The sequence below is a fragment of the Salvelinus fontinalis genome, chromosome 28, assembly GCF_029448725.1.
Source record: "Salvelinus fontinalis isolate EN_2023a chromosome 28, ASM2944872v1, whole genome shotgun sequence".
Taxonomy (NCBI): Eukaryota; Metazoa; Chordata; class Actinopteri; order Salmoniformes; family Salmonidae; genus Salvelinus; species Salvelinus fontinalis.
Genome location: NC_074692.1, coordinates 8,783,883 through 8,808,035, shown reverse-complemented (window position 1 = coordinate 8,808,035; position 24,153 = coordinate 8,783,883). Strand labels below are relative to the sequence as shown.

The following is a 24,153-nucleotide window of genomic DNA, read 5'->3' as shown; positions in this document are numbered from 1 at the left end:
AAAGGAAATGTAAATTATTGTGTGAATTATAATAGACATTTGTTTATGGTGTTTGATACATTTTTTGTTATGGCATATCAGGTCTGACATTTTTAAGTGGAAATTAAGTTTGCGTTTCCTGCTGTGCAGCAACAAAAGAGTGAGCAAATTAAGATCCTACATCTGTATGTGTTTAGGAGTGCTTTTGAAATTTTGTAGGTGTGTACTGTATATGTAACTGCGCTTTGAATGAGATGTGTGTGTGTGTGTGTGTGTGTGTGGTTGTATTTATTGTATGAGTATTTTTGTATCATGTTGACCTGTATGGATGAGAGGGCATTATTGTGAGTGTGGGTATCTAGATGACATTTTGCAGATGTTGCAGTCCTGTTGTTCTAGTGATAGCAGAGCTGGCGTTGAGGGATTGCGATAATGACTTGAGTGAGGGACTGAGTTAACCTGGCAAGCTTACTTTTCCAAAATAAAACAAAATAATGAAAATGTCAAAGGAGCAATGATAGTCTCCTTTGAGATTTAGTGTCATCAAAATAAAGAAATAAATCAACCAAATGAAACCAAATAAGAATGCTACTGCCATGAAACACAGTTATTGACCTGTCAGCGTGTAGTGCTGCATGCTTATCCATAGAGTTGGAAAAGAGGACACACCTATCTTTGCATTTGATCGCTTCTGTGACAGTATGGGCGGAGCCCATTAATTGGCAGCGCCACTGAGGGCTATCTATATCTCTTCTCATTCTATGAGTTTATTGGCGATCCATAAAGAAACTGAAAAGGTGCATACTTCCATCTACTGTGCAGGAGTGTGTATAATCTGAAAAGGCACAACGTGCAGGTTGGTGATTTACTGCCACCTGAAGTGCCGGAATGTTTTTTCAGGAGTATACAATACTAGTCAAAAGTTTGGACACACCTACTCAATCAAGGGTTTTTCTTTGTTTTTACTATTTTCTACATTGTAGAATAATAGTGAAGACATAAAAACTATGAAATAACACATAAAGGAATCATGTAGTAACCCAAAAAGTGTTTGTCACACCACCCTTCACTCATCAACCCCGGACTTGTCTCGTCATCATTACACACACCTGGTTCCAATCTCCCTCTGCCATTTGTCTTTGTCGGTCATTGTAAATGTTAATTGTTTTCCTGAGAGGAATCTCTCCTACTATTTCCTGAGTACTTTATATTTTGCACTTGGGGTTCACCCTGTGCCTTTTTGTTTCTGAAGATATATTTGAGCACAACAGCGTTTGGGCTTCGTCCTGCTTTGATCTATGGTGCTTAAATAAATGATGTAGTTCCTATTCCTCTCTACACAAGTGACAGTGTTAAACAAATCAAAATATATTTTAGATTCTTCAAAGTAGCCACCCTTGCCTTGATTACAGACTTGCACACTCTTGGCATTCTCTCAACCACCTTCACCTGGAATGCTTTTCCAACAGTCTTAAAGGAACACTTGTTGGCTGCTTTTCCTTCACTCTGTGGTCCAACTAATCCTAAACCATCTCAATTGGGTTGAGGTCAGGTGATTGTGGAGGCCAGGTCATCTGATGCAACACAACTTCACTCTCCTTGGTCAAATAGCCCTTACACAGCCTGGAGGTGTGTTGGGTCATTGTCCTGTTGAAAACAAATGGTAGTCCCACTAAGCGCAAACCAGATGGGATGGAATATCACTCCAGAATGCTGTGGTAGCCATGCTAGTTAAGTCTTGAATTCCAAATAAATCACAGACAGTGTCATCAACAAAGCACCATCACACCTCCTCTTCCATGCTTCACGGTGGGAACTACACATGCGGAGATCATCCGTTCACCTACTCGGCGTCTCACAAAGACACGGCGGTTGGAACCAAAAATCTATCCATTGCTTGTGTTTCTTGGCCCAAGCAAGTTTCTTCCTCTTGTTGGTGTTCTTTAATAGTGGTTTCTTTGCAGCAATTCGACCATGAAGACCTAATTCACGCAGTCTCCTCTGAACAGTTTATGTTGAGATGTGTCTGTTACTTGAACTCTGTGAAGCATTTATTTGGGCTGCAGTTTCTGAGGCTGGTAACTCTAAAGAACTTGTCCTCTGCAGCAGAGGTATCTCTGGGTCTTCCTTTCCTGTGGTGGTCCTCACGGGAGCCAGTTTCATCATAGCGCTTGATGGATTTTGTGACTGCACTTGAAGAAACTTTCAAAGTTCTTGTAATTTTCCGGATTGACTCACGTTCATGTCTTAAAGTAATGATGGACTGTCGTATCTCTTTGCTTATTTGAGCTGTTCTTGCCATAATATGGACTTGGTATTTTAACAAATAGGGCTATCTTCTGTATAACACCCCTACCTTGTCACAACACAACTGATTGGCTCAAATGCATAAAGAAGGAAAGAAATTCCACAAATTAACTTTTAATAAGGCACACCTGTTAACTGAAATGCATTCCAGGTGACTACCTCATGAAGCTGGTTGAGAGAATGCCATGAGTGTGCAAAGCTGTCATCAAAGCAAAGGGTGACTACTTTGAAGAATCTCAAATATAAAATATATAGTTTGATTTGTTTAATACTTTTTGGTTACTACATGATTCCATATGTGTTATTTCATAAATTTGATGTGTTCACAATTATTCTACAATGTATATATTAAAAATAAAGAAAACCCTGTAATGAGTAGGTGTGTCAAAACTTTTGACTGGTGCTGTAATACATTGGCTCATCCCTTCTACTGACCTAGATGGAATTCTGGATTCCCTCCTCAACCCGTAAGAAGTCCCACCCAGTTCACTACATTAAAATGGTGAAAGCCTTCAATGGTGCTGCCCATGATAAAACAGACTTTGTGGCAAGTGCACCCTCTATCCATCTCTATGCGCATATCTGACTAAATAGCAGCCCCTAGACGAGGGTTCAGTGATGGCATGGCAGTGAGGCTGGAATGGTGTAGGAAGGGGAGGGGACGGGGAGGGGTCTAATTATCGATTTACTGGCATTCTGATTGAACACAGCAATGTTGGTATGGACCATTATTACGCCAGGTTCCATGAGCTCGAAATTGATTTTCGACCATCCAGAGTTTTGAATTCAGCCTGTGCTTTAGCTTCCTACTATGCACATCTGAAACAAAGAACGACAGCATTATTTCAGATCTCTTCGCTTTGGGCTAGTCCTTCCATTCTATACACTCTCACACATGCACGCACACACTCCTTTACAAAACTGATGGTGTGTTCAGAGAGCAATCATATATCTTATTTCAGTCAATGACTAAATTACTAAGCAATGTTACCTGCTGTTACACATCACCTGACCTTATCAATGAGATAAGGTGAGCTTTTAGTGATCTGTCCTCAGGTTTTGTCAGAAAATCGAATATGGTATTTTTTATGGCAATATTGCATTCGCATGACCAGTGTGAATAAGAGGTTGAGAGGTTCCAAGTGTGTGGCATTTCAGCACCTGGATGACTTCAGCTAGTCTGATTAGTGTGGGTGTGTGTACCCTGAGGCAGTAAGCCTTACACTCCGTGCTCAACTCTCCCCCCCCCCCCCCCCCCCCCCAATGTGGGCTTACGGTCGATCTGGTCGGCAAACACCTCTCCGTAGATCATCCAGTAGGGCATGAAGAATATGTTCCGAGCCAGCATCCAGGACGGGTCCTCATTGGGGTTCAGGATGGCCTGCCGAGCCACCCCAAAACTCATCAACACCACCAGCATGATTATCACAAAGTACATCATGTCAATCATCTGAGAGGGAGACAAAGAAGGAGTGGGAGGGAAGGAGGGAGGAGAAAAAAGAAGGTGAGAAGAGGGAGACAGGGAGAATGTTAGCTGACTGATTACTCCTTAATTAGGAAAAACAACTTTTAGCCACTTCTGTGGTTTTCTGTTACTATATCAAAGTGATGTGCGTGTTATGTTGTAATCTCAAACAGCTCTCTCAGACATGGGAAGCTAACAGACATCTCAGTCCTTTGATTCCTTCCCTCTCCTGGTCTTCTTGACAATGTTATAACACACTCTCTGATCATTCATGAGCAAAGACAGAATAGAGTTGAGGCTAAGGGCTTTTGTCGGGACACGATGTGCCGAACACATACTAAGGACTTCGACTCCCTATAAAAGGAACTTGATATAACTCATTCATGTTTATAGCTACACTATACAGTTCCTTCGGAAAGTATTCAGACTCATTGACTTTTTCCACATTTTGTTACGTTACAGCCTTATTCTAAAAGCAATCTACACACAAAACCCCATAACGACAAAGCAAAAAAATTAAAGTTTTTTAGAAATGTTTGCAAATATATTAAAAATAAAAAACAGAAAACCTTATTTACATAAGTATTCAGACCCTTTAGTATGAGAGTCAAAATTGAGCTCAGGTGCATCCTGTTTTCATTGATCATCGTTGAGATGTTTCTACAACTTGATTGGAGTCCACCTGTGGTAAATTCAGTTGATTGGACATGATTTGGAAAGATCCCACAGTTGACAGCGCATGTCAGAGCAAAAACCAAGCTATGAGGTTGAAGGAATTGTCCTTAGGAATTGTCCTGAGCTCCGAGACAGGATTGTGTTGAGGCACAGATCTGGGGATTGAAGGTCCCCAAGAACACAGTGGCCTACATCATTCTTAAATGGAAGAAGTTTGGAACCACCAAGATTCTTCCTAGAGCTGGCCGCCTGGCCAAACTGAGCAATCAGGGGAGAATGGCCTTGGTCAGGGAGGTGACAAAGTACCCAATGGTCACTCTGACAGAGTTCTAGAGTTCCTCTGTGGAGATGGGAGAACCTTCCAGAATGACAACCATCTCTGCAGTACTCCACCAATCAGGCCTTTATGGTAGAGTGGCCAGAAAGAAGCCACTCCTCAGTAAAAGGCACATGACAGCCCGCTTGGAGTTTGCCAAAAGGCACCTAAAGACTCTCAGATCATGAGAAACAAGATTATCTGGCCTGAATGCCAAGTGTCAGCATCATGCTGTGGGGATGTTTTTCAGCAGCAGAGACTGGGAGACTAGTCAGGATCAAGGCAAAGATGAATGGAGCAAAGTACAGAGAGATCCTTGATGAAAACCTGCTCCAGAGTGCTCAGGACCTCAGATTGGGGTGAAGGTTCACCTTCCAACAGCACAACGACACTAAGCACACAGCCAAGACAATAGAGGAGTGGCTTCGGGACACTGGCCCAGCCAGAGCCCGGACTTGAACCCGATTGAACATCTCTGGAGAGATCTGAAAATAGCTGTGCAGCAACGCTCCCCATCCAACCTGACAGCGCTTGAGAGGATCTTCAGAGGAGAATGGGAGAAACTCCCCAAATACAGGTGTGCCAAACTTTTATTGTCATACCTATGAAGACTCAAGGCTGCAATCGCTGCCAAAGGTGCTTCAACAAAGCACTGAGTAAAGGATCTGAATACTTATGTAAATGTCATATTTCAGGTTTTTATTTGTAATAAATTAGCACAAATTTCTAAATTTCTTTTTGCTTTGTCATTATTGGGTATTGCGTGTAGATTGGATTGGATTGGTGTCAGCAATGACTGTAGGGACTTTCAACCATTGTTAAATCCATGACACGGAGTGTGCAAGTGCAGAGAATCGGGACACAGCCAGTGACACAGCCCGCCCTCTCACCATCTTGCCGATCATCATGACATATGGGCCCAGGTACTTGTTGACGCCAAAGATGTCGAGCAGCCGGATGTACCAATAGATAATGTTTACGCAGTAGATGACCCGTCCGTAGCTCATGAACGGCGGCTCCTGGAGACGGAGAACCATGCCCACGGAGAAAATGAGGATGGCCATGAGGTCCGTGATGTTCCAGTACTCCTGGAGCCACACCTTCACCTTCTGCAACAGCTTCCCTGGCTCCGACATCAGAATCTGGGGAGGTAGACAAGGAGGGAGGAACGGAGGGAGAGAGAGCAGGAGAGACAGGGAAAGAGAGAGAGAGACGCATTTTAGTGTGCTCGCCATAAGAGGGCAGTGTGAGCCCATTTATTAAAGGTCACAGAACGTCCTGAAGACTGTTCTACATAAATGTGTAACAGTTTGGACACAGTAATGAACGCTTATATACATCGTTTTTTGCTCATTCATTTTATTTTGAACATTGGAAAATCTGTGGTAAATTGACTAGATTGACACACTTCAAAATGGGCAACCCCCCCTCTAGCATTTATCTGTGTTATAAATCAAATATGCGTATGTTTGACTGTATTGAGCACTCCATGAGTTCAGTCATCTCTCTGCGTGTGTGTGCCCTGCCCTACCTCTCTCATCTTCTCGATGCCATTGGTGAAGATGTAAGCGATGACAATCCACTCCTGCGGTGAGGGCCACAGGTCCATCTTCACCAGCACAATATAGTTAAACAGCATCAGATACGCCACATAGGCCATCTGGGGACAAACGCACAGTGTCAGGGCCTCCTAGAGCATGTGGGGGGTCTTCACTGCATCCAGAGGGTCTTACAGACGACATAAGTTGTTGTAAGTTGGTCTTAATGGGGCAATCGGCAGTTGAAATAATAACGTGGATTCCCCACCACTTTTGGTAAAAAAGCTGAGCGATGGAACTGGAGAAACGTAACCACTCTCACATTCATAGTCATAGCAATGGAAGCAAGGACTGACCATGCAAGATATCAAAATTATAGGTAAGCATGTTTTGAAGCATTTACAATGTTCATTGGAGTAAAACAAGCTTATATTTTGGGTTCTGATATGGTATGACAGTTGAACTAAACACACGAGGCGTTCATGAATGATATTCTTTGAGAATCAATGGGTTTATACAGTGTCATTAATTGATCAACTCTAAAAATGGATGTAGCAGCTGCTGATTGCCCCTTTGAGTAGTCTTAGAAGGTAATCAAATTGTTCTAGCAAGAAAAGTTAGGTTGCACTGCGGTATAGGCAGAAGATTTTTTTAGTACCCATACCTGTACATAATGGCATAACCTTTAGAGTCTCAAGACAATCCAGAGGTGAGACATGTAATGTAGTGACCTCATGGAGCCTGCTTTATGAACTAGGCTAGTTAGTGGACCCTTTCCAGTCTCAAAAACTTACTACAGAATTTGTTTTAGCAGGTAAGTTGACTGAGAACACATTCATATTTACAGCAACAACCAGGGGGATAGTTACAGGGGAGAGGAGGGTCGATGAATGAGCCAATAGGAAACTGGGGATGATTAGGTGGCCATGATGGTATGAGGGCCAGTTTGGAAATTTAGCCAGGACACCACAGTTACCACCCCTACTCTTACCATAAGTGCCATGGGATCTTTAGTGACCACAGAGAGTCGGGACACCCGTTTAACAATCCATCCGAAACACAGCACCCTACACAGGGCAATGTCCCTGTGTAGCGTGTCCCTGTGTAGTTTCAGAGGCAAGCCAAAAGTAGGATGCAGGGTTGTATGTTGCTGACTGAACTGGATCCCACTGCAGGGAGCTAAAAAGTACAATACAGTGTGACAAGACCGAGCATCTGTCGCTAAAATGAATCCATACATTTTACATGGGTTTTTCTGACCGACACGGCGATAGAGAGGGAGAGAACGGCTTTCAATGAAGTGTTCATTTTTTACCTCCATGAATATGAGATAACCCTCCCTGCTAGGGAGTGACTGTGATGTTTTCATTGAATCGGCAGATTGAAAGAGGCAGCATGAAAGATGAAGACATCGACATTGCCAAATGAAAATGTCCAGCTTGTAGATACGATGCACGCAGACAATGCACGCAGACACAGAAGCAAGCCCTGGGTCACACACTGCATCTATCCACTGGGTTCTCAAAAGGTTTAATTGTGAAGGGGTAGGGTTCTACGTGAAATCTTTTTAATTCAGAAGACCCTATGGTTCTAGGTAGCAACACGCCCTGACAGCAGACTCACTGTGTGAAACCAGAACTTGACGATGGGGGCGTTGTAGAACTCGTAGATCTTCCGGCCCATGGGGATGAGCCGGTGTCTATTCTGGACCTCCCCCACACCCTTCTTACGAGACGCCTCCGTGCTTACCTTACCCAGCATGGCCTGGGGCATCCCACCCAGAGAGACAGAAAGAAAGAGATGGAGAGAGATACAAAGATACAGGAGAGAGAGAAGAAAAAAATGAAAGAGCATTAGAGCTGTTCCTACAGTACACTTTAGTTGCATGAGCATAAGCAAGCACAGGCAAACTCATTCCGAATGTTGCATGTTAGGGACATTGAGTGCTGGTGAGGATGATGACACATATGACGGAGACAAACACTTACGGATCGAGTCTCAGACGACAGTGACGAACAGTAGAGAGAGAGAGAGAAAAAGAGAGTGAGAGAGAGAGAGAGAGAGAGCGCAAAGAAGAGAGAGGACAGCAAGGAGGAAAAAGATGTCTGACGTCCATTTCTAGGACTCTAACAGAGTTTGTCATCCATGAGAGGGAGTGTCAAATCCCAGAGGTTATGATAATGGATGCCCATACTACAACACAACGCACCGCAACACAACGCAAATTGTATATTATTGTATTGTATTGCATGTTTGGGGAAAAGGGAGATACCCCCCGTGATGAAAGAACCAGATGCATGTGAAAATCACAATGCCATGCCAACATGCATATTTAAACTGCATCTGGATTGGGAGTGTCAGGGATTACAGTGTGTTTTTGGAGGCATCTGAGGATGACTTGCAATACAATACCGATGTATGTAGCATAGCATGTATTTGTGTGAACCTGTCTGAGTCATAGTTCGGTTCTGGGCTGCATTTGAACATTCAGAAACCAGCAGCTCACAATGGCAAGCGACAGAGCTCATGACAGATGTAATCCTTTTGACAGAGTTTTTTTGGGGGTGTCTAAGAACTCTCTCATCAGCATTCTCATAAACTCCTGTTCAAAATGAGTTTTTACGCCGGCTGGCTGACTAAATGCAGATGACAATATGTACCGCAATGTCTATTTAGATGGACCGAGTCACCAATTGTATTAAGCGATTCACCAATTGTATTCAAACAGTCAGGCTGTGTCTGAAGTGGAACACTATCCCCTATATAGTGTATTACTTTGGGCCCTGGGCACGGTTTCCCGATAGCGATGGAACGTAGCCTTGCGAGTGTTTTAACAATGCATCTTTCCAACAACGGCCCAAAACCCCACGCAGAGCGAACGTTTGGTAAGTGCTTCATTGAGGCATGTGTCAAAACTGATAGGCCTGAGAAGAAAGGCTACGCTGCTCTGGGATCAACTTTCTCCATTCAAATCTTACCTTATCATTAGCACAATACTGATGACGAATCAGCTCCTAGCAGGATATTATTACCTACGGCTACAAATATTAGGTGGCTTATTGCTTACTCTATAATAATTCACTAAATCAAGATTTGGCACGTCATTGTGCACGTTAGGCTACACATCATAACATATATTAGGACCAATTACAGACTTTATCATACAAGTAGCAAAATGGAACTCAAACGATTAACAGTATTTCAATATGATTGAAATAGGCCTTTAGCCTAGGCTATTTATATTTGAATGCACCTATCTCAGTTTTAATTTGAAGCATCTTCTTATTTGTAGTCAACTTTGTTCAGAAGTTATTACAGTCGCAGAGAGAAGGATAAACCATGTGATTCTGTGTTTAGCAGAGATCTTCTGTGTATAAAAACGTGGGAGGGCAAAAAGGCATCTAACAACGCACCTAGCTGTTCTACGAGTGGTCTGAGGCAGGCGTTACATTACCAACGTTTTCAAGTGCAACGTTAACAACGATGGTTTTGGGAAACAGCTCTGAGATTTAACGATGCTCCTACGAAGGTTCGAGCAATGAACTTAGCCTTAAGATGCTTTTGCGAAACCAGGCCAGGCCCTGGTCAAAAGTGGTGCACTACACAGGGTATAGGGTGCCATTTCAGAAGCACCCACAGACTGTGCATCAGCGTAGACCAGGCAGGCAGGCACAGTTAGTAACCTGAGCAGCTTAAGCTGCTGCCGTAAATCAGATGAGCGACACTCTCTCTTAGCAGCATGCGAGTTGATGCGCTGTTGCCAGCGCCACTGGTGAAAATGAGGGGCAGCAGTCGCATATGGTACTGTACCTCTAGTAAGACCTTGGCTAGGAATGGGACAGAGGGAGAGAGATATGGGATAGAGAGAGAGAGGGAGAGAGAGGGAGAGATAGAAGGGGGGAAGGGAAAGAGAGACAGAGAGGGAGGGAAAGCAAGAGAGGTGGAAAGGGAGAGGGACATAGAGAGAGAGAGAGAGAGAGAGAGAGAGAGAGAGAGAGAGAGAGAGAGAGAGAGAGAGACATACACAACGAGCCGAGGGCGGCAAAACAGACTGAGACGTTACAACTCCACAACCACGTCTTCGGCTGAGACCACAGGAAATGAGAAGCGGGACGACAGGTAGGTTTGGGGGCGGGGCAGAGCTGTTCTTACTGCCCCTCCGGTTGGCCATAATAGGGTAGGGACTAGGCTTGGATGAGTGTGTAGGGACAATAATAATGGAGTGTGTTTGTTAACTGTGGGCCAATTTGATTGTACTCAGGTGCAGAGAGAGAAAGAGAGAGAGAGAGAGAGAGAGAGAGAGAGAGAGAGAGAGAGAGAGAGAGAGAGAGAGAGAGAGAGAGAGAGAGAGAGAGAGAGAGAGAGAGAGAGAGAGAGAGAGAGAGAGAGAGAGAGAGAGAGAGAGAGAGAGAGAGAAGGCCATAAAGAGAAGCTAAAGTGTGTGTACTTTAAGCTGGACATAGAAGTCGCCCCTTACCACAGATCTTGGATCCAAACCCAACCTGAAATATTTTGGGGGGGTGAAAATATATCTGACCATGAAAAGCTGGGCAGGGGCAACTGTGCTTCGAATTTTGTTTAGTTGAGGGGCAGGGGCTGGCTAAGGGTGTGTTCGAAATGGCCCCCTATTCCCTATATAGTAGGGAATACTAATAGGCTTCCATTTGAGACGCAGCCTGCGTGTGTATAGTCTGAAGGCGGGGCTGAGGTGGGTGCTCTCACCACGGTGTTGTACTGCGTCTCACAGTAGGATCTTACTGTGAACTCCATGTCCTCTTCCTCCTTTTCTTTGGCGGGCTCGGGCTCTTCCTCCTCCTTCTCCTGCAGGTAGGTGTCCTGGTCTTGAGGCATGTACGACATCTCATCCTTGTTCTTAAACTCCAGACTCAGGATGGACGGAGGCAGCAGCAGGCCCAAGATCACCTGGGCAGGGGGGTGGAGTTAGACACATGGAGGTGCAATACACACAAACAGATACAGTGACGCTGCTTCAAAAGTTGTCACGTGGTACGACGTTGGGAGAGTTATGGTCATATTGCGTGGGTCCACTGCATGTCAGTGTTTTCGCCGATCAAGTGTCAAACTTGTTCCTTTCCATTCTTACCAAAGCAAATGTTATGAATACCCAAAGTACTATGGTAAATTCCTCACATCTTGCAACTTTGATATTAAAAGCTGCTCAAATGTCTTGTTGAACCAGTGGATCTGTATAAAGACACAGGTGCGCACACACACAGAAGCATGCGCACACACACATCCACGCCACACACACTCACAACTACACACATGCACGCAGACACACAGGCACCACCATTCGTATCCCACATGTCCATATTATTACGGAGCTCGTCACTGTGAAATTGCATAATGCTATGGCTGACGTGTAGTGAGATAGTTTGTGTTTGATACAGTGGAGACGAGCGAGCTTATCTGAGATTCAATTAAAAAGGCATTAGTCCAGACAGCTAGAGATGGTTAGAGTAGCAGAGAAATGAGAAGAACACACAGCCAGGGGTTAAGGATATAAGCAAGCTGTTAACACTTCCACTACATTAAAGTCAGACAAAAGGGGGAAGAGGGGGATGAGGGGCGTGAGAGAGGGGTATTAGGGAGTGGAATGTAAAGGCAAGTGTCGTTAAACTGTAGAGGGAGATATCTGTTTCAGGTCTGCGGCAGCAGGCGTATTCATTAGTGTCGTATTCATTAGTGCACACTGTAGAAAAACATTTTGCAACAAAATACGAAAACAAGCGATTCTCATTGGACTAGTTCAGGTAGTGCCTTCCTGTTTCAGTCTGTTTTCTTCCGTCTGGTGCCTAGTGAATACAACCCAGACAGGGAGGTGTGTGTGGTGGGGCTTTATGGGTCATGAGTGTGTCTATTTACCAACCAGCTCTATACTGCACCTGGATTCATCCTTGATCCTCCTTACACACAACCACCCAGCGGCCCCATGCACAGCTACTCAAAATAAGAAATGACTGTGCCCTTTCATGACCTAAGCAGCTGTATGCTGTCATACCTCAGTCAACTCACTGGCTAACCTACTTGCCTGGGCTGAGTAATAGCACAAACCTTTACAGTGTAAATCAACATGAACAGTGTTAGGAATGGTCAAGCGACAGCTCAAATCTGGGATATCATTAGCCATTATGCCCAGGGGGTCAAACAGGGTGATTGCAACACGTTTTGCCAGCTGGGTATGGTAATGCTTCACCTTCAATTAAAATCTACAGTAGTCTACAATAAAATCGACTTCCATAAGTATCTCTGTCAGTCAGTCAGTCAAACAGTCAGATGGTCAACCTCTGAAACCCCATGTGTGACCCCAGGCCCTTCTGACCTTTAGCCCAGAGTTCTTGCGCATGCGCAGGCGTCCCATCCACATGTCAGTGAGCAGCATCTGGCTGCAGGTGTGGGCGATGAAGTCACGGTGCTTGGCGGCCACGGCCAGCTGCAGACAGGTGGCATTACTCCAGTTCTTCAGCTCATAGGTCAGCAACTTCATGGCCATCTGCTCGTCCTGCTTGTATGACTGGTCCAGCAGCTCCACAGCCAACTGTCCAAACTCTCTGAAACACACACATAGGATGTCACACAGTGATCGTTTGAGATGAACTACGCTAGATTGCAATTTGACATATAAACATAATTAAGTGTTATACCATGGCATTGTTAAATACCCCTTTCTGATTGGCTTGAAGGGCATTCTAGAGTGTGCATTATTTCCCTATAACAAACAGTATATTTGCGCGGTAGAATTCAATGTCTATAGTTTTTTTTACAAGTTTTGTTCGAGTTGCTTTTGAATGTGAAAGTCGAATTGAAAACAGTATTGGTATTGTTGAATTCTTTTTTTTAATAGTAAGCTAGGACTGATGGTTTGATTAGCTAAACTAGCACGTCTGTTTGTTTGGATACCACAGCAACTACTGTAGCTATCTAGTAAACTTGCTAGCTGCTTTTTAAAATACATTTTACATTTATTTTATTTGATCTTTATTTACTTCAGTGGACGTTGAACACATTTCTACCAGCAAATGAACACATTTCTAGTGGCAATTATGTTAAATTATAGCCATGGTATGATTTGAATATGTTGGTAACCTGTTGTATCATACAGCACCATCATTAAAGCACAAACATTAAAATTCCATTACATACCCATATAAGCGTTCCCGAGAGAGATGCTAACAGAGCATTCACAGTCTATTTTCTAGGCTGTGCCTCTTATATCATGGAAAGTTTTGCTACACACACGGAAATGCACATATACAAACACGCACACACACACGCACACACACACGCAAACACAAAGGCTTTATGTACACACACTAGTCAAAGGATTAAGATAAGACTTCAACAGCAAGCTGGTCAAAATCTCTGTGGAAAATACAAACCAAATGGGTTTGCACTTGGCAGAAAGAGTGGTGTCAGGGCTTTGAGGAGCATGGCAGTATGTGTTTGGCTGTGTGTGTGGCACCTGGGAGTTATTTCCTATAACCAACTTCCAACATTTCCATAACAGTCTTTTTAATTGAGCAAGAACAAACACACACACTTTCATCCCACACACATGCCATTAACTAAACTACATGTGTGTCATTAGCTAGAGTATGTGTGTTGGTATTATTAGTTGCATTTACGTATGGCGGTCCTATGAGATCTGTGTGTTATCTAAAGCAGGTCACGATGTGAGGAGGAGTGTGGATGCTGCTCCATTGCAGACTCCCAGCTCAACTTTAATCATTCAGAAGAAAACTTTCCATAAGAGGCACAGCCTAGAAAATAGACTGTGAGCGCTATGTTAGCATCTCTCTCAGAACGCTTATATTGATGTGTAAGGGAATTTTAATGTTTGTGCTTTTTTTATAACTATTTTCTGTGTTCTATCTATGTGCTGTTCTATAAACCAATTTCTATGTTCATGCAAGTGGCTGAACAAATCCTCACTATCAGCAGCTGCAATTTGGCAGTACGCTCAGACCTTGTTTTGAGAACGAACTAAAGATATCTCAGTTTCAAGGTCTCAGCTTAGAGAGAAGAAGCCTAGTGAGGTATTGGTCTGTCACATGTTATGAACCAGTATTGGTCAGTCACATGAATGAAACAAAACAGTAATTATTAATTAATTATGCTAAATCATGCAAATATAACTTGTCTATGTATAGCTATATATGACAACTGCTGGGACTGCCCAGACAGAGCTCTTGATTGACATGTGTACTATGGTCCATTGAGTTGGTTGGAACCTCTCCAGCATGCTGACAAATAAACAATGATTAATTTAAGATTGACTTTGAGTGTCCCTGTGTAAGAATTTCCATGACAATTTGGCGTCACGAACTGGATTATGGATTCTGCCTGCGGAGCTTTCCAGTGGGGGTCTGTGAGGAAAACCAGTGTCACATTTTATGAAGCGTGATAGACATTCCGGTCTGACCAAAAGAGGACGAGGACCCAACCTGACCAGATTCTTGCTATGAGCTGCCCAGGAGGAGACACATCATCTGCGAACAATTGATGGTAACTGATTTCAGTAAGTCAATGTAAATGAACCTGTATCATTTTTTTAAAATATATACAACCAATCAAAATGTACATAAAGATGTAGAAGCAGGGTACCACTAGCCTACAAAATAACACAAGGTGTTTTTGAATTCGGGGTGTTATTTACATTTATGGGGAACGGCAAGACGATAGAGCCTATAGAGGCCATAGCATTTATGCAATTATAAACTATTGATACTATGATGCTGAGGGACTGTAGATGTTGAGGGACTATAGATGCTGTAGGGACCATAGATGCTATAACTATAGGGACTATGGTGCTCAGGGACTACAGATGCTCAAGGATCATGGATACTGTAGAGACTATGGCGACTGTAGAGACTATAGAGGAACGGTTGAAGATACATATGACGTGGAAGAAGGCTAAAGCTAGTCTTAGAGAGAAGACTAGAGCGAGGGCAAGTAACGGTACCATGTCCCGCTGACAGCTGTCTGTAGGCCTTTATAAGAGAAATGTCTACGTGGTCTGCAGCCACTGGTAGAGAATAGCATAAGGTACACTCCGTGCTATTTTATATGCATAGTGAAGATACATGTGGTGCATAGCAAGTAACAACAAGAGAGACATCATTGACAATGCACGGGGTAATGAGGAGATTACCAAGTGTGTTTGGGAATAGTACGAAGTGAATGTGGATGTGAAAGTTGTGTGATTGTGAGATATGGGATAATAAGCTGATTGATATAATATAACGATTGATATTTGGATAACAAGAGCTGATTGGCATTTGGATAATAAATTATTGAAATTATTACTAATAAGATTGGAATTTGACATTAGGATAATTAGCTGATTGAAATGTTGATAACAAGAGGATTGAAATTAAGCTATTAAGTATTGAGTGAATAAGAGCTGTCAGGGGACTAGCTTACATGTGAAAGAGGTGAATGAATGCCATAACCAATTCTGTGTGAACGGATCTGTAATGTTATCTAGGGGTCTGTCCAACACCGCCATTGGATCTAGAGGTAGAGGATAACATGTCTCAGAAATCATATACATAACATGTCTCAGCAGATAACATGTCTCGTTAGTAACGAGGATAACATGTCTCTGAGATTTACATTTTAGATTATATGAGGATAATGGAGTTTGATGTATAACGTTATTATGTATGGAGACATGAAAGAAGAGAGAACTATTTCCAAAAATGCTAACTTCTCTAGGATAGGGGGCAGCAAATTCACTATTGGATAAATAGCGTGCCCAATTTCAACTTCCTTCTACTCATCCCCAGAATATAAGATATGCATATTATTAATAGATTTGGATAGAAAACACTCTGAAGTTTCGAAAACTGTTTGAATCATATCTGCAAGTATAACAGAACTTATGTAGCAGGCAAAACCCTGAGGACTAACCATTATTTTTTTTATTTTTTTTAAGTCACTGTCTATTCAATGAGTTTCTTGGGAAGCCAGATTTCTAATCACTCTGTTCTCAGTTCCTACTGCTTCCACTGGATGTCACCAGTCTTAGGAAATAGGTTGAGGTTATTCATTTGTGCAATGAAGAAGAAGGCCATCAGGAAGCAGTGTAACGTCATGTGTACTGTTTGAGAGTTGTGCAAGACTAAAAAAAGTAGCGTTAGTTTGTTGATCTCCTGTATTGAAAACAGACAGACCCGTCTTCAATTTGATTGATTATTAATGTTTACAAATACCTTAAGTTGTATTACAAAAGTACTTTGAAATGTTTTGGCAAAGTTTAGAGGTAATTTTTGAGATATTTTGTAGTGACTTTGCGCAAATTGGAAGCTGTTTTTTTCTGGATCAACCGCGCCAAATAAATGGACAATTTGGATATATATGGACGGAATTAATCGAACAAAAGGACCATTTGTGATGTTTATGGGACATATTGGAGTGCCAACAAAAGAATCTCGTCAAAGGTAATGCATGTTTTATATTTTATATCTGCGTTTTGAGTAGCGCCGGCAGGGTTGAAATATGCTACTCTCTCTTTGTTGACATTGTGCTATCATCAGATAATAGCATCTTATGCTTTCGCCGAAAAGCCTTTTTGAAATCTGTCATGGTGGCTGGATTCACAACGAGTGTAGCTTTAATTTGGTATCTTACATGTGTGATTTAATGAAAGTTTGATTTTATATCGTTTTTTTGAATTTGGCACTCTACATTTTCCCTGGCTATTGGCCAAGTGGGACGGTAGCGTCCCACATATCCTAGAGAAGTTTAAATAGAACTAGTGTAAACATCAAACCCCTGTATGAATAGAACACTAGTCGAGGGGAGGAATTTGCGATGTAACACAAATGTATAATGGGTTACTAAAGTTAAAGTAACATAATATTGAGTATAATGGGTTACTATGATGATCTGATGAAGTAAGAATAGAATAATAATAATAATATACGACCTGCACACCCACACGTAAGTAAGTGGTGAAAAAAGTATTCTGAGGAATGTTTAGAATGGTCCTTTTATAGGTCAGTTGAGGTATGATAAGGTTAAAGCGTTGTATGGGACTTGACTTTCCCCTAACCAATAAAACTATAAAAAGAAAGGTAGAAAATTTCCTCCAGCCTGGTAATGCATTTTGAAATAAGCCCATACCTTGTTAAATAGAACCAAGGATTTTCTGTATTCACCTACTCAACAGTTTAAAGTGTTAGGTAGAGACATATTATGGACAGAGCAGGCCATCTACTGGGGACTGAGACAGTGCCAACCAAGTTGATACATATTGATCCCCCCAAAGCATTACATATGAATCTTAAAATAATTCACATTTAATAAATATTGAAGCAGAAAGTGAATATCCAATAGAGATTGCTAATAACAATATATAGAAATCAATCAAATCAAACAGGCTGTGAGAAACACAGTGGGGAAATTAGGGACAGTTTGTACATAATTGTATGTCAATGTAACAGGTCAAAACAATTAAGATTACAAGAGAAGTGTTTACTTTAGAAGGTGCCCAACTCAGCTTTACGGGGCACCGTATCATCTGATATGTCTGAAGTATAAATGTGTCTGAAGTATAAATTCTGTATACACAACGGTTTATTGAGACTTCCTACCCAAGATGCAGTAAACTCAATTAATGATTACAACATTTTAGGACTGATTAAAATGTAACATATTTTATTTTATTTCTTCCAGGACTGATGGAATGTCCGCTACCAAGGATTTTTTTTTCATGTTTATCAATGATTCTCCCTTTGAACGGCTTTATGAAGCAAGGCTTTGGGAGAGCAGTTAAAAGTGCCCGGATCCAGCTGTTAAGGGACCTCCCAAATTAAGCAAGGCCTGGCCATTTTGTTTGTCTTTTACCCTACAAATTTTACCACACACACACATGCCAGTACCCACACACAACCCACCTATTTATGAATATTTGGTTAATATAGTGGTTAATATAGTGGTTAATATTCTGTTTGATTTAGAAGTGTGGTGTTTTTTCACGGGTTAGAAAGGATGCTGTACTCAGATGATCGTTTCTATTGTCAGAGTCTTGGTTGCACACATTTAAATTGTCTTGATTAGAAGAAATGTACTGAAAACCCAATGTAAACCTAATACACAACATGTTTGAAATGTTTGAAATATCTTTAAATAATGTCTGATGTACAGGAAAACAAACACTCACTTAATAGGGCTGACTGACCTCTGACCTCTGTTCTGACTTCCTGGTGAGGCCTGATCACCCTCATTTATTTTTTTATATTTTTTATTTTACCTTTATTTAACCAGGTAGGCCAGTTGAGAACAAGATCTCATTTACAACTGCGACCTGGCCAAGATAAAGCATAGCAGTGCGACAAAAACAACAACACAGAGTTACAAATACACAAACGTACAGTCAATAACACAAAAGAAAAGAAAAATAGAAAGATATATGTACAGTGTGTGCAAATGTAGAAGAGTAAGGAGGTAGGCAATAAATAAACCATAGAGGCGAAAATAATTACAATTTAGCATTAATACTGGAGTGATATATGTGCAGATGATGATGTGCAAGTAGAGATACTGAGGTGCAAAAGAGCAAGAGGGTAAGTAATAATATGGGGATGAGGTGTGCTATTTACGGAATGGCTGTGTACAGGTACAGTGATTGGTAAGATGCTCTGACAGCTGATGCTTAAAGTTAGAGAGGGAGATATACAGTTGAAGTCGGAAGTTTACATACACTTAGGTTGGAGTCATTAAAACTAGTTTTTAAACCACTCCACAAATGTCTTGTTAACAAACTATAGTTTTGGCAAGTCGGTTAGGACATCTACTAAGTAATTTTTCAAACAATTGATTACAGACAGATCACTTATCATTCACTGTATCACAATTCCAGTGGGTCAGAAGTTTACATACATTATGTTTACATGTGCCTTTAACTTCTTTGGGGTAGGAGGCAGTATTTTCACGTCCGGATGAAAAGCGTGCCCAGAGTTAACTGCCTGCTACTCAGGCCCAGATGCTAGGATATGCATATTATTAGTTTTTTTGGATAGAAAGCACTCAGAGGTGTCTAAAACTGTTTGGATGATGTCTGTGAGTATAACAGAACTCATATGGCAGGCAAAAACCTGAGAGAAATCCAACCAGGAAGTGGGAAATCTGAGGTTTGTAGTTTTTCAACTATTTGCTTATCCAAGATACAGTGGAAATGGGGTCATATTGCAATTCCCAAGGCTTCCACTAGATGTCAACAGTCTTTGGAACCTTGTTTGAGGCTTCTACTGTGAAGTGGGGGCGAATGAGAGGGGATTGAGTAAGGTCTCTCCCAGAGTGCCATGAGATGACCACGCACGTTCACGTGAGAGTTAGCTTGCGTTCCATTGCATTTATGAAGACAAAGGAATTCTCCGGTTGGAACATTACTGAAGATTTATGTTAAAAACATCCTAAAGATTGATTCTATACATCGTTTGACATGTTTCTACGGACTGTAACTGAACTTTTTGACTTTTCGTGTGGACCTAGTGATCGCGCCTCATGAATTTGGATTACTGGGCTAAACGTGCGAACAAAAAGGAGATATTCGGACATAAATGATCTACTTCATCGAACAAAACAAACATTTATTGTGGAACTGGGATTCCTGGGAGTGCATTCTGATGAAGATCATCAAAGGTAAGTGAATATTTATAATACTATTTCTGGCTTCTGTTGACTCCACAACATGGCGGATATCTGTACGGCTTGATTTTGTGTCTGAGCGCTGTACTCAGATTATTGCATGGTGTGCTTTTTCCGTAACATTTTTTGAAATCTGACACAGCAGTTGCATTAAGGAGAAGTGGATCTAAAATGCCATACATAACAGTTGTATCTTTTAGCAATGTTTATTATGAGTATTGCTGTAAATTGATGTGGCTCTCTGCAAAATCACCGGATGTTTTGGAACTACTGAACATAATGCGCCAATGTAAACTGAGATTTTTGGATATAAATATGAACTTTATCGAACAAAACATACATGTATTGTGAAACATGAAGTCCTATGAGTGTCATCTGACGAAGATCATCAGAGGTTAGTGATTAATTTTATCTCTATTTCAGCTTTTTGTGACCCCTCTCTTTGGCTGGAAAAATGGCTGTGTTTTTTGTGACTAGGTACTGACCTAACATAATCGCATGGTATGCTTTTGTCGTAAAGCCTTTTTGAAATCGGGCACTGTGGTGGGATTAACAACAAGTTTATCTTTAAAATGGTATATAATATATGTACAGTATGTTTGAGGAATTTTAATTATGAGATTTCTGTTGTTTGAATTTGGCGCCCTGCACTTTCACTGGCTGTTGGTCAGGTGGGACGTTAGCGTCTCACGTACCCTAGAGAGGTTAAACAGCTTGGAAAATTCCAGAAAATGATGTCATGGCTTTAGAAGCTTCTGATCGGCTAATTGACATCAATCGAGTCAATTGGAGGTGTACCTGTGGATGTATTTCAAGGCCTACCTTCAAACTCAGTGCCTCTTTGCTTGACATCATGGGAAAATCAAAAGAAATCAGCCAAGACCTCAGAAAAAAAAGTGTAGACCTCCACAAGTCTGCTTCATCATTGGGAACCATTTCCAAATGCCTGAAGGTACCACGTTCATCTGTACAAACAATAGTACGCAGGTATAAACACCATGGAACCATGCAGCCATCATACGCTCAGGAAGGAGACGCATTTTGTCTCCTAGAGATGAACGTACTGGTGCGAAAAGTGCAAATCAATCCCAGAACAACAGCAAAGGACCTTGTGAAGATGCTGGAGGAAACAGCTACAAAAGTATCTATATCCACAGTAAAACGAGTCCTATATCGACATAACCTGAAAGGATGCTCAGCAAGGATGAATCCATTGCTCCAAAACCACCATAAAAGCCAGACTACCATTTGCGACTGCAAAATTTTGGGGTAAATATCCTCTAGTCTGACCTGCTTGGCCATAATGACCATCGTTATGTTTGGAGGAAAAAGGTGGAGGCTTGCAAGCCAAAGATCACCATCCCAACCGTGAAGCACGGGGGTGGCAGCATCATGTTGTGGGGGTGCTTTGCCGCAGGACGGACTGGTGCAGTTCACAAAATAGATGGCATCATGAGGGATGAAAATTATGTGGATATATTGAAGCAAAATCTCAAGACATCAGTCAGGAAGTTACAGCTTGGTTGCAAATGGGTCTTCCAAATGAAAAATGACCCCAAGCATACTTCCAAAGTTGTGGCAAAATGGCTTAAGGACAACAATTCAAGGTATTGGAGTGGCCATCACAAAGCCCTGACCTCAATCCTACAGATTTATTTTTGGCAGAACTGAAAAAGTGTGTGTGAGCAAGGAGGCATACAAACATGACTCAGTAACACCAGCTCTGTCAGGAAGAGTTGGCCAAAACTCACCCAACTTATTGTGGGAAGCTTGTGGAAGCCTACCTGAAATGTTTGACCCAAGTTAAACAATTTAAAGGCAATTCTACCAAAATACTAATTGAGTATATGTAAACCTCTGACCCACTGGGAATCTGATGAAAGAAATAAAAGCTGAAATAAATCATTCTCTCTACTATTATTCTGACATTTCACATTCTTAAAATAAAGTGGTGAACCTAACTGACCTAAGACAGGGAATTTTTACTAGGATTAAATGTTAGCAATTATGAAAAAGTGAGTTTGAATGTATTTGGCTTAGGTGTATGTAAACTTACGACTTCAACTGTAAGACTCCAGCTTCAGAGATTTTTGCAATTCGTTCCAGTCATTGGCAGCAGAGAACTGGAAGGAGAGGCGGCAAAAGGAGGTGTTGGCTTTGGGGATGACCAGTGCAATATACCTGCTGGAGTGCGTGCTACGGGTGGGTGTTGCTATGGTGACCAGTGAGCTGAGATAACGCGAGGCTTTACCTAGCAAAGACTTATAGATGACCTGGAGCCAGTGTATTTGGCAACAGATATGTAGTGAGGGCCAGCCAACGAGAGCATACAGGTCGCAGTGGTGGGTAGTATATGGGGCTTTTGGTGACAAAAACGGATGGCATTGTGATAGAGTACATCCAGTTTGCTGAGTAGAGTGTTGAGGGCTATTTTGTAAACGACATCGCCGAAGTCAATGATAGGTAGGATAAACAGTTTCACGAGGGTATGTTTGGCGGCATGAGTGAAGGAGGCTTTGTTGCGAAATAGGAAGCCGATTCTAGATTTAATTTTGGATTGGAGATGCTTAATGTGAGTCTGGAAGGAGAGTTTACAGTCTAACCGGACACCTAGGTGTTTGTAGTTATCCACATATTCTAGGTCAGAACCATCCAGGGTAGTGATGCTAGTCGGGCGGGAGGGTGCGGGCAGCAATCGGTTGAAGAGCATGCACCTAGTTTTACTAGCATTTAAAAGCAGTTGGAGGCCACGGAAGGAGAGTTGTATGGCGTAGAAGCTCATTTGGCGGTTTGTTAGCACAGTGTCCAAAGAAGGGCCAGATGTATACAGAATGGTGTCGTCTGTGTAGAGGTGGATCAGAGAATCACCAGCAGCAAGAGCGACATAATGGATATATACAGAGAAAAGAGTCGGCCCAAGAATTAAACCCTGTGGCATCCCCATAGAGACTGCCAGAGGTCCGGACAACAGGCCCTCCAATTTGACACACTGAACTGTATCTGAGAAGTAGTTGGTGAACCAGGCGAGGCAGTCATTTGAGAAACCAAGGCTATTGAGTCTGCCGATAAGAATGTGATGATTGACAGAGTCGAAAGCCTTGGCCAGGTTAATAAAGATGGCTGCACAGTATTGTCTTTTATCGATGGTGGTTATGATATAGTTTAGGACCTTGAGCGTGGCTGAGGTGTACCCATGACCAGCTGGAAACCAGATTGCATAGTGGAGAAGGTACGGTGGGATTCGAAATGGTCGGTGATCTGTTTATTTACTTGGCTTTCGAAGTTTTTAGAAAGGCAGTGCAGGATGGATATAGGTCTATAACAGTTTGGGTCTAAGGTGTCTCCCCCTTTGATGAGGGGGATGACCGCGGCAGCTTTCCAATCTTTGGGGATCTCAGATGATACGAAAGAGAGGTTGACCAGGCTATTAATCGGCAGATAATTTTAGAAAGAGAGGGTCCAGATTGTCTAGCCCAGCTGATTTGTAGGGATTCAGATTTAGGGTCGGGGTTGCCAGGTGAAAAGCATGGCCAGCCATGGAAAAATACTTATTGAAATGATCGATTATCGTAGATTTATCGGTGGTGACAATGTTTCCTATCCTCAGTGCAGTGGGCAGCTGGGAGGAGGTGCTCTTATTCTTCATGGACTTTACATTGTCCCAAAACGTTTTGGAATTAGTGCTACAGGAAGCAACGTTCTGTTTGAAAAGCTTGCCTTAGCTTTCCTAACTAACTGAGTATATTGGTTCCTGACTATCAGCAGCTGCAATTTGGCAGTACGCCCAGACCTTGTTTTGAGAACAAACGAAAGATACCTCAATGTCTCAGCTTAGAGATGAGAAGCCTCGTGAGGTATTGGTCTGTCACATGTTATGAACCAGTATTGGTCGGTCATATGAATGAAACAAAATGGTAATGATTAGGTAATTATGCTACATCATGCAAATATAACTTGTCTGTGTAAAAGACAACTGCTGGGACTGCCCAGGCAGAGCTCCTGATTGACATGTGCACTATGGTGCATTGAGTTATTTGGAACCTATCCAGAGTGCCTGACAAATAAACAGTTATTAATTTATGATTTACTTTGAGTGTCCCCTTGTAAGAATTTCTACGACAGGTGTATGGATGAGTGTGTGTGTGTGTGTGTGTGTGTGTGTGTGTGTGTGTGTGTGTGTGTGTGTGTGTGTGTGTGTG

The 24,153-nt window shown here is 42.1% G+C and overlaps 1 protein-coding gene across 1 annotated transcript in view; it reads right to left on the bottom strand.

The window, feature by feature from the left end:
- trpm3 (transient receptor potential cation channel, subfamily M, member 3) overlaps window positions 1-24,153 on the bottom strand; it is a 275,797-nt gene that overhangs the window by 27,948 nt on the left and 223,696 nt on the right. Inside the window, 8 exon segments of the mRNA XM_055886361.1 lie at window positions 2,976-3,006; window positions 3,008-3,105; window positions 3,562-3,736; window positions 5,633-5,884; window positions 6,274-6,402; window positions 7,904-8,044; window positions 11,003-11,203; window positions 12,624-12,852. Coding sequence (XP_055742336.1) covers window positions 2,976-3,006; window positions 3,008-3,105; window positions 3,562-3,736; window positions 5,633-5,884; window positions 6,274-6,402; window positions 7,904-8,044; window positions 11,003-11,203; window positions 12,624-12,852 — 1,256 coding nt within the window.